The sequence below is a fragment of the Convolutriloba macropyga genome, chromosome 9, assembly GCF_964194025.1.
Source record: "Convolutriloba macropyga chromosome 9, txConMacr16.3, whole genome shotgun sequence".
NCBI classification, from domain to species: domain Eukaryota; kingdom Metazoa; phylum Xenacoelomorpha; order Acoela; family Convolutidae; genus Convolutriloba; species Convolutriloba macropyga.
The window spans coordinates 11963558-11976779 of NC_134476.1; the positions used below are offsets into that span (position 1 = coordinate 11963558).

The 13222-nt window shown below is 32.8% G+C and overlaps 2 protein-coding genes across 2 annotated transcripts in view; both read right to left on the reverse strand.

The window, feature by feature from the left end:
- The window catches only part of LOC142345603 (transmembrane emp24 domain-containing protein 2-like), a 106045-nt gene extending 93355 nt beyond the window's left edge, over positions 1-12690 (reverse strand). Inside the window, exon 1 of the mRNA XM_075397738.1 lies at positions 12660-12690. The gene's annotated coding sequence lies outside the window, so the exon portion shown is untranslated. The remainder of the gene's footprint in view (positions 1-12659) is intronic.
- LOC142346040 (uncharacterized) lies at positions 569-3020 on the reverse strand. The gene is made up of 2 exons (XM_075398524.1): positions 2875-3020; positions 569-851 (listed from the first exon to the last, which is right to left on the reverse strand). The coding sequence occupies exons 1-2, from the start codon at positions 2959-2961 to the stop codon at positions 630-632; spliced, it is 309 nt and encodes a 102-aa protein (XP_075254639.1). The 5' UTR covers positions 2962-3020; the 3' UTR covers positions 569-629.
- Positions 12691-13222: the final 532 nt, after the last annotated feature.

Genomic DNA, 13222 nt, shown 5'->3' on the forward strand with positions numbered 1-13222 from the left:
TGAACAAAAGAAAAACTTACGTGACGAACTTAGTTGCTATGTCAAAAAGTTATGGCCACAAAACTAAACTCGATTCTAATTTTGTTTTGGCGTTATCATTATCTTATTGACCTATCAATCAGATGTCAGAAGTAAATTCTCCCACCCACAGAAACCTGATTCTAACATCCACCGACCTCCAACTAATGAACTCAATTTTCTCTAGGCCATACATGATTCTCATGAAATTTTGATGAAAAAAGAAAAATCATATCCGGGATTCGGAACTAAGATCAATTCACATGTCAAACAAGTAAAATATATTTTATTGGCTAATCTAAATTTTCTCTTTATATTTTCGCATTGATAACTACTATAAATACGAGCTAAATTTTGTATATTTTCATTTCCAATTTTAGTTTAAATTTCAACTTATTGAATTGTTTTGACCCGTGTTATCGACCACGACAAGGTTTTTCCTTTTACAGATAAAGTAAGTAGGATATGCAGTAAATAGTCGTTAAAACGAATATTTTTTGTAATTTGTATTGGTCGTCGCGCAGACGGCGGCGAGGGGAGGGATGTAAAAGATAAAGGAATAGCAAAAAAAAACAATAATTGTTCTTCCCAGTTCTTCGGTTAAAATATACTTACGCGGACGCAAGATAACCGTTTATGTCAGCGCAAAATTCAGTCACCAGAATTTTGACTTCGACACTGCTTTGTAATGTTCCAACCAGACCACTGAATATGAGATCGTTGACTGTTTGCAAACCAACTAGGAAGTAGTCCCGCTTCCGAAGATCTTTCGAAGCGAAGATGCGAAATAAGCAGTATAGATTTATTAGAATAGTTCCAAAATTCAACGCGATCTGAAATATATTTTTATGCATACATCACGTTTTTGAACATCTATGGGGTCCTCGACCGTGTATTTTTACTAGGGTCCTCGACCGTGTATTTTTACTAGGGTCCTCGACCGCGTAATTTAATTCAATATTTACCCCCCCCCCCCACCACCTGGAATTAATAGGTCTTTTCAAAAATTCCAGGTCTCCCCTAGGGTAATCATCCGGTTATGCAATCGGTTTTGAACCACTGCCATAAACATGGAATTGAAAAGTCTGCATTTAATTGTGAATGTCCAGCAAACTCTTTCCAAATGTGACTCCGCACTTTTTTGATAAAATCTCCTTAACTTATTTATTGGACAGTTTTTCATTATTATTTTTCGTAGAGCAACGGCTTTTATTTTTTCTCTCTTTGATTCTGCCTTACTGAAGTCGATACTTTATTGAGTTTCTGGTGAGAACTTTTAACCACCGATTAAGCTTCCATTCTTTTGGAATATTTTTAAAAAACGCAATACGAACTATTATGGCACGACTGTTTTCATCGCTTGCTCAAATGATAGTTTGCATAACATTAACTTTCAACCAAATTTGGTGAAAAATGAGCAAAAGATGTCAATTTTTGAATGAAATCATTTATCAAGAAAATGTGGAAAAATTGAAAGCTTTGACTGGGCAACAATTTCCTCTTAGCCCCTTTTATATCTGATTGAACCTCAAATTTTTTGTTTTTTCTGTCTGAAAAACAAACATTACTGATTTTCAGACATCACTAAATGGGTGGATCTAATAGTTCACCTTAATGAAAGCTATCCTTTTCCTCTGAGTAAATATGAGCTCTGTATCACACCAACTAAAAAGTTGAAGTCTCCACTTGGCTTGTTTACGTCAGGCGAAAAAACTCAAGATTGACCACGAGATTCATGCAAAACTGTTAACCCGCTCAACATCTGTTTGGTACTTCTAATGAAAAAATACAATCAATTTTGCGCCCCTCCCTTCTGAACTATTACGCTCCCAAAGAACATAGAGAAAATGTTTCCATCGTTTTCTATTAGAACTGTTTTGATCAAAAAATTTTGCTGGCTCGAATTTTTTGTATGCGTGTGTACATTTTGATGTGAGCCGTCAAAATAAAGCTCGAATTAAAATTACCGTTATTTATTGCATCTTCAATTTAAAACATAGAAACAATTTAATTGGCATTCCTTGCTATGAAATTAGTAGTATTTTGTTGCTTTTTTATTTTACTGAACCAAATACTGTTCTGGTTTTAAATTTCATCAAAATATCAAATCAAAAAGATTTCAAAATTTTTTAACAACTTAAATTTTGAAATTCCTCATATATGCTTTCCAATGTTAAAACCTTGAATATAATTGTTCAGAACCACATTAGTGGGGGAGGAAATATCACATCAAATGAGTTTCTTTTGTTCAGTCACTCTTAACCGCTCGATATAATCATTATTGAGGACTGTGGGTAACATCCTTGAAAGGCCCGTCCCACTTAGATTATGTAATTCAAAAAATTTTTTGAGTGTCGTTTTTTCCACGAAGTTATCAATGTTTAAACTTTTGTGATTAATTCTCTGATTTTCGTTGTTTTGTTCACATTCTCCATAATTTTAGGCATTTTTTTGTCTTACTTACTTTTATCACATTACTGTCAGGTCAGAAATCAAATTTTTCTTTTGTCTTTGTTTGTTGTTCTTAGTGTAATTGTACAAAAAAAATCTGGATTGTGATTTTAAATGACTTTCAAGCTCAATTTTTTAAAGAAAAACATAGACACACTTTTCAACATTGCCCATTTTGTTCGTTTCTGTCTACGTGTTACCTAGTCTCGATATTCAGAGGTTACAGATCACGTTATCGGTGTTCAACAAAAGTAAAATTGATTTTTTCTTATTTTTTACGGAGCATATTATGGTTCGAACGATTTCGACACCATTTTCTCGCAAACTTTTATTTGAATTTTTGTTTTTTGTCTGTATTTGTTGTTGGGGTTGTCTGAAACATTTGCCAACGCAAAACTGACATACCTGAAAAGTTTCTGCAAACAGTTTAGCCAATGCTATTTCAAACATTTCATCCCACGTTTTTGTGGTTGTCGAAGGATTGTTTCCCATTTTTGAAAACCAAATTTTGAAAAATAAATATTAGAAAAACCAATAACTGTGAACAAAAATTGCTATTGGTCTTTTCCAATTCAAATGCACAAGATTAACTTAAGTTATATTTTTTTATTCGCTGAGAGGAAGCAATTATTTTTTAGAATTAAATTTTGCCAACAAATAGCTCCTCTCGTGAATGTTAATTAAAAAGTATTCACTTGTCATCAATTACAAATTAAAATCAACATTTTAATCGTATATGACACATTTAATTGAATACTTTAGTTCGATCAAACATTTCAATTCTATCAAACATGGAGATTTTGAATTCGATTTTACCAATTAAAGGTGACATCTTTCACAAATACTTTCTTCAACTGTCAATCGAGAAGTGTCGGTTTGTTTGAATTTACATTTTTCAATCGGAAGTCATCGAGAATAACATTTGCTGACGACTTTGACACTCGTAACTGCCTGCCTATTACTTCATATTTTGCGATACGTTAATTGCTTCCTCCCACAAAATATAATTACTTCAATCACGCGGATGGTTTGGCAAAATAAATCGTAATTTTGTTTCAATTAGGCCAAGTTAAGCTGCAAAAAAGGTTGGGTCTCTTTATCATTATTCTGTACCTGCAGGGTTTCCACCAATCAGATTTGATTATATCTAGATAAGTTTCTACTTTTGGAGAAAGGATTTTCAGGCAAGGAAAACACTGCAAGTATTATGAAAAACCTACACATCAGATACTCCGATTCTACGATTTAAACTATTTTTATGAAGTTGTCAGACTGCTTAGAATGATGAACTTGACCTAAACAAACTCTAGCCTCAGTTCTAGAAAATTGTTTTAGTTAGTGTACAGGATAATTAATTTATTTCTCCGATTTGTAAAAATGTTTGTTGAGTTTTTGCCGACAATCCATTTGTAATTTTTTTAAATTTTAACCCGGATTTGCGTGTTTCTACCGTACACTAGATTGCTCAATTCCTCAATTAGTGAAAATAGGCTTTGAGAAACTAACTCTGTTTTTTGTACAAAATTTCTATCACTTAAGAAATTCGTCCTCTGCAAAAAAGATAGAGAATATCAAAATGAATTTTATTTTCAAAGACGCTTTAGTTAAACTAATAAATTACTACGTTCATTTACAGAAACAAGACAAGATAGCAAGTAGTTTTAACGCTGAAGAATGAATTTTGCTTTATAAAGCAGAGTTTTACCTGACCAAATGTCTGTCTGTGTCTTAATTAATTTTGAATAATTTTTCAGGCTTTAATCATCCTGCTCGTCACGTGGTTTACGTGCTAAAATTATTCTCACAAAACGATTTAAAAAAAGTTGAGAAAAAGGCGATCAGTGACAGTAGCAATAAATTTTGCTGGTCATGCTATTCCGATTCTACTGTTTAAATTGCCCCTAAATGCACCGTTCAATTACTAAGCCGGTTATTATTTTCGTCTGGTGAGTTTCACTGCTGGTCTCCTGCAGACTCTGCCCGTCAAGCCTTTTAATTGTTCCGGTCCCTCTTGAGCGGGAAGGAACTATATACTCAAATGGGTTTTTTTTGTTCAGTCAATTTTGGCGGATCGATATATTCATCGTAGAGAGTTGAGACTGGTATCATTAGAAAGCTTGTCCAGCGTAGAATATGGAAATAAAAAGATTTTTTTAATTTTCGTTTTCTACAGGGAGTTATCGAGGATTAAATTTTGAGAAAATACAGGTGAGATTTTATTCACATTTTTTGGAATTTTTGACTAAAACTTCGCCAATTTTAATAAAATTTGTTTTTTGTTTTAGAAAGTGTTGTTGATTTTTATTTGTAAAGACAAAAAAAATTGTACGATATTTTTATTAATTTTTTGTCAAAAAAGTTGGCTAAATATTTCAAAACTAAGACTTTTTCAGTAAAAACAGCACGAAATAAGTTTCTTTAGTCCAGATTGATTAAATTTACAGGAAGTACAGACCCAATCAGCACTAAAACAATCTTTGTAGACTCAAAGGGAGGCTTTTTCTATTTCAAATTCCGTTGAGAGTGCTCTGTAACTAAAACTTCACCGTTTTTTGCTAAATTTATTCAAAATAAATTAACGATATCTATAACATTTGAATAATTAAGTGTTCCTAATGGACAAACAAAATTAGCGAGACTAGTTTTGGTCCAATCTTGGACTGGTATATTTCAAAAAAAAACTTCGGTTATTAATCAGTCGGTCTTCTTTGTAAAAAAAACTCGATCATTTCTACATTAATTAAGTAACAGAACATTTAAAACCAAAGCTCACTAAGGACAGTTTCAGTTGGCTTCCTAATTAGCTCCACATTATTGTATCTAGTTGCTTACTTGAAAGCTTATGCTCATTTTGACTTTTAAAAGTATTTGATTTTTAAATAAACAAGGTTTTATTAAAGTTGCCTCTATTTTTCTCTTACTTTGGTCAACTTGTAGCTTATAGTCAGCAGTGAAAGAATGCTTCTATTGAAATCAAATTTAATCAATTTTGTGGTTTAACGCCTTAAGTTATGGTTCTCTGGATATGATACTACTAGATTTCACATTTTTTTTAAAGTTTTTCGGAATTTTCCAATTTTTCACTTTTTCTAGTTTTATCATATTATCACGTTATTGACAGTTCATTTATCACAATATGTGCCTTTAAAAAAATTACAATTGATAAAACTTAAATCTTTGAAGATATAGATTATGATTTTATCGGCTTCGTCACTACTTTCTCCAAGAATTGATTTGAAATTTTTAAATTTTGTCTTTAACTGTCGTTTTTACATTCTCTTTTTAGCCGTATGAAATTTCCGGTACAATGACCCGGTTTCATTGGTTTTTCATGGACGAATAGATGAGCCGACATTCTGATATTAGTAGATAGCTGATGGCTTTCATAACTCTGAAAACAATTAATTTCCAATTAAAAAAAAACACTTTTTAAATTCGCAATCTTGTTCCTTTTACTGTCTGTTCGTTATCTAGTCTCGTTAATTACAGGCCAAATATGACATTATTGTTGCCAAAAGAAGGGTACCAAAGGGTACTGGTGTCACACAATCTAAGGTTTTTGGAGAATTCGTTATGAATTTAGTGGCTTCGACACAGGTTCTTCAGAAGAGAAAGTAAATTAATTTATGATTTTGTCATATTCGACGTTTTTGTAGACATAAGACATATTCGGGATAATTGTGATTATCCGGGGCTTCGGAAGAATAAACGAACCGATTTAATTATTTCATTCTGTATTTATTGGCGTTCATGTATTTGGAATTTTTTTTTTCGAAAAAAATTGAAGTGTTACTTTATTTTGCAATTTTTTCAGTTTTTTTTCTTCCTGTTAACTATCTTCGTTCATGAGAGGTCACATAATCAAAGAGTGCAATCAAAAATATTTTGATGGCCATAGTATGGCTTTACGGTTTCGAAAGCGTTTTCTGTCAAGCTTTATTCGATTTTTTGCTTGTTCTCTAATTGTTGTTCTTTTTGTAACCGCATTAAAAACTAAAACCAGCAGTTCTTAATTCCTTGCATAAAAGCATTGTAACCGTACATCTATGGGATTTTTGTTGGTTTCTACTGATTTTAATCACTTTGAAACTAATTGTTTTTAAAAAAATAAGCGAATTTTTCAAGCTTACTGTTTTTGTTCTTTATTGTCTAACTGTTACCAATAATTTTCCATGACCAGTCGCATATCTTTTCTGGTTAATTACAAGTTTTTTTGTTTAATATCAGTTTCATCCGACGCAATTTTGACTTTGTTATTAAGTTTTGTTTTTTAAAACGGACATGAAGTTTTTGATGTAGTTAATTTTTGTTGTTCTTGTTTGATTTTGCTGTTCATTTTGACTCGCTTTCTCAATATTTGCAAATCTCATCAATCGAATGCACCATTTTTACTCCATCGCTAAGTTTTTTGCTTTGAGGGCTATCTTTTCGTTCTTACACCAATTTTTTTTTTTAAAAATACCTGAATTTTTGGGTTTCTCTATGTTCCTCATTTGGCAGACAATCATGCCAAAATTGTGGATGAGTGGGTTCGGAACCTTATGTGCAATCGCACTTTACCGATTGGCATTTTTGTCTCTATAGCTTGACACAAGACATATTTGCTTTTTTGCTGTTTTTGACCAACTAAACGATGTTGCCTTTTTCAGCAATTTGGTTTGCTGCCGATTTTTCAAATTCGGCTAATAAATACTCTGTAAGAAAACTATTCACATTGAGATCAGCACCGAGGTTAGCGAAAAAGTTTTCTTTGATCGACAACTTTTTTTCTGCGCATGGCGTTACGGTCAGCGTTTTTTTTTTTTCAAGCGATAAGTGATTGCGTGTTATTGCTAATAAGTCATTGAGGTCTGTACTGCCTGGTGTCAACTTTCTTGCGTTAAAGTTTGCACACCAAAATGTTTTTGATATTGGAAAAACTTTCTCCGTGGCTGATCTGTCCCCCAAAAACTGCATACGTCGTTTTCTTAGAACTTCAAAACACATAATTCACACAAGGTGGCAAGTGGGTTGGACTTCAATTTCATTCCCTGTTTAAAATCTAATAATAATAACAATAAATTGTTCTCAAGTATGTATAAACAAACAACATTGTTCAATGAGGTTTACATATACATACTCAAAAGGTCATCAAAAGGCAAAAAAACCTAGTCGTGTGATGCCTTTGGGAAGCAGTTTGTTAGCAAATAGGGGTGGGGGTAGGGTGTTGATATTGGTTTGTTTTTAATGTTTAAATAGATTGAGTGACAGCAAGTACACGTGAGGAAACAGTTGAGTTTTTGTAAAAGGATAAAAATAGAAAAAAAATATTGTTTTAGACAATTGCTCAAAAAAACTAATAAAAAAGTTCTATGATATCATTTACTTGTATAAAATTTTCAAGAAAAGTATGGTGGTGTATATTAATTCCAGATTTGTAGCAACTCTTTATAAAGTGAACATATTTTGAGTCGAAATTAAGTATATAATTTAGCAATTTCCTTATTCTTATTCCAATTCTCTTTGGGTTGATACCAGTAAATTGATTGCTAGGTTTTAGTTTCTTACTTGTTGTTCTTTTCTCATCTAGCCTCACAAGCTCTGAATCCTCAATAAACCTGTTAAAAACTTCATTTTTATGTTTCCGCCTAATCATTTTGGTTAAAAATTTTAAAAGCTCATAAATATGTAGTTCTTTCACCAGGAAGATTCCATATTTTTCCCGTTCGTTCGCTGTTGATTGATGACTTTGTTTCCTGAAAATAATTCGCGAATTTTGTTTAATTTTCACTTCGATAAACTTCAGGCTTGTCTTGCTTGCAGTTCCGTAAATAAGCACTCCATATTGTATAACCGGTTGAACAAAAGACTTATAAACTAAAACTAATTGTTTAATGCTCAATATAAACCTCAGTTTGTAGAACAATCCCGTAAATTTGGTCAATTTTGCAGCGACGCTATTTATGTGTTTTTTGAAATCCAATTTGTTGTCCAGCAAAACGCCTAGATACTTTACTTCGTTGCTCTTTTTAAGGGTTGCATTGCTCAGTCTTAGAACATTCAGCATAGTTTTAAAACCTAAGATTAGATTAATCGTTTTTTCAAAATTGAGCGTCAGTTTGTTATCGCTTAAGTATAGGCCGATGTTGTCAATATCACTTTGAAAAAGAACTTCATTTGCACTTTTTTTTGACTGCAGAGCAGTATCGTCGGCATAGAGCGTTATTGTAGAGCAGCTGCATTGTTGTCTGATGTCATTGACGTATATGATGAAAAGTAGTGGTCCTAAAACTGAACCTTGCGGCACGCCAGACGTAACAGTTCTTGGACTCGTTCTTGCAGCACCATATCTAAGAACTTGTTTTCTGTCAGATAAGTAAGATTTCATAATTTCAAGTATTGGGCCTCTCAAACCTATGTTAGCAATTTTTTTAAGTAGTAAATTATGATCAACCGTGTCAAATGCCTTTTTCAAATCTAGAAACAAACCTATCGAGCACTTTGGCTGGTTTTCTAAAGTGTCCCTAGCGTTTTCAACAAAATGCGCTAATGCATCAATTGTTCCTCTTTGTCGTCGGAAACCATATTGATTTGCATCCAGGAGTTCAAAAATTTCCAAAAAATTAGATATTTTGTTGTACAGAAATGTTTCAAATACTTTTGCAACAGTTGGAAGTAGAGAAATTGGTCTGAAGTTAGATGGTTCCTGGACATCACCACTTTTATGTACTGCTACTATAATAGCTTCTTTCAGGCAAGGTGGAAAACTTCTTTCATCGATACATTTGTTGATTAATTTTGATAGTATTGGCACAATTACCAATTCGAGTTTCTTCAAAAAAAAGTTGTTAAGTTCAAAGCAATCTGTGCTATATTTGGTTCGCATTTTATTTATTATTTCCCGTACTTCCAGCGAAGTGGCCCTGGTTAGACGCATTGATTGTACACTAATACTACTGCTTTTAGAAATATTCTCACTTTTAAACTCAAAATTTGATGCTAAGGTTTTACCAACTGTAGAGAAATAGTCTATGAATTTATCAGCTGTCTCTTTATTGAGCCTATCTTGCGATGCAACTTTGCCTTTTAATCTGCTAATGCAGTCAAAGAAAGATTTAGAGTTTTTCTGACCATCTGCATTCATTAACCGCTGATAATACATTTCCTTTTTTCTTCTGATCAGTTTTTGCAGCTTGTTACGTAGTGCATTGAATTTGAGTTGATCGTTTTTGTCTTTCGTTCTCATAAAATTTTGGTATTGTTGTCGCTTCTTGGTATTTAGATGTCTTTTTCGTTGTCAATCCACAATTTTTTATTTTTTGTACCTTTACAAATTTTTGTAGGAACAAATTTTTCAACACATTTATTCAAGAGAAACTGAAAAATTTTCATGGCTTCTTCAGAACTTAATTGATCAAGTGTTAGTTCAAACTTCTGTAATTCATGTTGCATATAAAACTGAAGATTAATAATTACGTTTGAATCATTAAGTTTTGTCCACATTTTAATCATACAATCATCATCATTTTCTTTTTCTGAATGATTCAATTTGTGTCCCGAGAATCCAAAAAAGAGCGTTTAATGATCTGTTAGCGTAGTTTGTGACACTTTCAGATCAATTTTTACGTTGGAATACACGGCATCAAAACAAGAATTACTAGTCTTTGTTTCTCTAGTGCAGTTCGCATTTTCTGCATAATGCAGGTCAAAAGACAGCAAGGCCTCTTGCAATGTTTTTAACTTTGAAGAAACGGTGTGATGATTTATATTGAAGTCACCACATATAACTGACATACAGTCTTCCGGAATAAAAACTTTCTCAAAATGGTTTCCTAAGCTTGTCCTTAGTTTTTCGTTGGACGTGTTTGGTTTGACGTATATTGTAGTTAAAAAACTTTTAAATTATTATAGCAAAATTTCAGTGTCAAAATTTGGCACTCATTGCTGGTGTTTTTGTTCACTGTTTCAAACTTTATTTTATTTTTCAGAAAAATACCAACTCCTCCACCTCGATTTCGCTTTACACCCCTACTGACTGTGACGATTTTTTGATAACCATCCAGTTGCCAACAAAGAGTGTCATACTCTTCATTTATCCATGTTTCTGTTAAGCAGACGGCTAAGGGTAAACTATCTAAACTGTTTACTAGAATTTGAAGCTGATTTAAATTTTTGTATATAGATCTTATATTTTGAAGCATGAAGAGCTTTTGCATTTTGTTGTACTAAAATGATATGTACAAGTGGAAGAAAAGTGGGACGACCATTGTCTTCAATGGATTGTAGCAGCAAAATTTAAAGTGTTAGCGGATATGACGTTAGAGTTAAAACAACTCTGGTTACCAGAGTAAAAAACTGTTTTTTCGAAAAAATAGCTAAATCGTAGACATAATGTATTTTTTTTTGTTAAAATATTTAAAAATATATAGCCTAAAAGGAGAAAAAAAACAAGAAAACGATGAGAAAAAAATAAAAAAAATTTTCTGCTAAAATCATGTATTTGGAGAAAGTTTACAAGTTTAACAACTTCAAGCGCGTAATCGCAGCAATCAGTTGATATACTTGATTTATCTTGGGTGATCCTGTTTTCACATTGAGAGAAATAAAAAGAAACGACATCTTCGAATTTAAATAGGCGTTTTATCGCAGCCATCAAATCCGATGTGCGAACAATTTCTTTTTTCATTGATTTTTGGTCGTAATGACGCGTAATCGCAGTCAGCTACTATATTTCACATTTAAATATTTATACAATTATCTTTATATATTTATATTTATATGTGACGCGTAATCGCAGTCACATTTTTTTGTTTTACAGTAAATCAGAATTAATCTAAATCAATTTAAAAAAAAGAAGAAAAATCTAGAAATTTTGACGTATCTAATTGAATACTTTTCTTTTACGGGGCCTCAAAATAGGAACTGCTTCCCAAAAATGCCAATAGGATTAGAATAACATTAGCACAAAACAAAAATATTTTTTAATTTGTTCACTAAACGTCTTTGTTTTTTTGTTCAGTCAGCACTTAAAGATTTTTTTGAAGTCAGGCGACTTCTCTCTGTCATCATCAATTTTGTCGTCATCGTCAAGGCAGTATTTCCTTTTTGGTTTTCTCGTTTGATCGGGTTTTTGACATTTTCAAGATCGCTAATTTGATTGATGTTGTGATAGCCAGTATCATTGTTGTTTCGCTTCACCAATACAGATACGGAACAATTTTTTGTCGAAGTATTGAAACCCTGTCTATTTGCCTCAGCCCTAAGTTCAGCTTCAAACTTTGGTAGTCGTTCATTCAAGAAAATAGGTTTTTTATTCAGGCTGTTTTTTGCAGTTTTTAACTTTCGTCTTGCACCAAACACTCTGTCTTTCTCGTCGAAATAGACAAACTTGCAAAACACCGAGTCATATTGATCTCCATTAGCAGTTCCCGGTAAAATATGGCATGCTTTTATTCTGTTCTCAGTGAGATTTATTTTCAGAAAATCGCTAAAAAATCTCAAGGTATTTTTCAGTACATTTTTGCTATCTCTTGGATCGAAAGGCGGATTGAAGATAATTAGGCAGTCTTTGCTCGTGTCCCTCTCTTGTGCTCTGAGGCGCTCATTCATATCAAATTGCATTTTTTCAAGATTTTTTATTTTACTTTCCTGTTCTTTGTTTTTTGCGATCAAACCTGTGACCGAATTCTGCAATTGATCCACCTGCTTCTTCAGTTGACTTGATTCACCCTCCATTTCCATCCAGCTGTGAGTCGGGTCAAAAGTTAATTGTAACAAGGATAAATACAAACTTGTAAAGAATACGAATAAAAAAGAGAAAGAGGAACAAAAATCCGCAAATTAACTGTTAATTATTAGACAATGGCCGTTCCCAGTTCTTACACACGAGCTGGGTACATAGTAGAAAACTAGTGTTTTAATATAGAAATGATTATGCAAACACGTTATTAGATTTAGATATGCTAGTGTTGAGTTGGTTCTAAACGTTCAAGTTTTTGTTCATAAAGATGCACGTTTAATGTGCTATTGAAGGCCAACTTGAAAGAAAGAAAGCGCAACTGTTCTTGAAAAGCGCAACTGTTGTTCTGAATACTTTTTAGAACAATACTAACAATAAAAATGACCTCACTATCTATTTCCTCTCACAAGCCAGCTATCGTCCAGAACAATGTTCAGTAATTGGTCAAACGAATTTTCCATAATAATAGTTATCTATTTAATAAGTTTATCACAACAATTAGGCTAATCTGATGTTTTTCCTTCGTTTCTCTGTTTCATGCCGCAGCATAATCTAAAAACTATTCATAAACTAAAAGCAGGTCAAAGACACAATTTCCAAATTTTTGGATACAGCTACAATTAACGAAGCAGACCATTTTGGCCGAACAAGAGGTTTCCATTGAGGTTCTTTAATTTCAGCTTCGATAGTGCACTGATACTCGATTATCAATTGATTATTTAGTTACCAGTTTTGCGGGAAGTGCTCCAAATTTCGACACTTGATGATCGGTCGCCTGAATTTGAAACCTCGAGAATTGACTATGTCGGTTTATTAAATGAAGGCTTCGAAGCGAGCTCATGATCTACATAGTGCTAGAAAGTTGTTGAATTTATAAGCCCAATTTGAAACATTTTTATTCTTTGAATAGAATGGAAAAGAAAATTGTGCCACCATTTCTTCCCACTAGTTAACCGAGAAATAGGATAATCAATTTCTATTGCCGTTACTTCTAATTTGCGATCTTGCTCACGCCGTTTTCATTCCGATGGTTGA

Excerpts from the sequence above, each read along its gene's own strand:
- LOC142346040 (XM_075398524.1), bottom strand. The coding sequence starts at position 2,961 with ATGGGAAACAATCCTTCGACAACCACAAAAACGTGGGATGAAATGTTT. Across the intron at positions 852-2,874 it reads TGTTTGCAGAAACTTTTCAG|ATCGCGTTGAATTTTGGAAC; the intron begins GTATGTCAGTTT and ends AATATATTTCAG.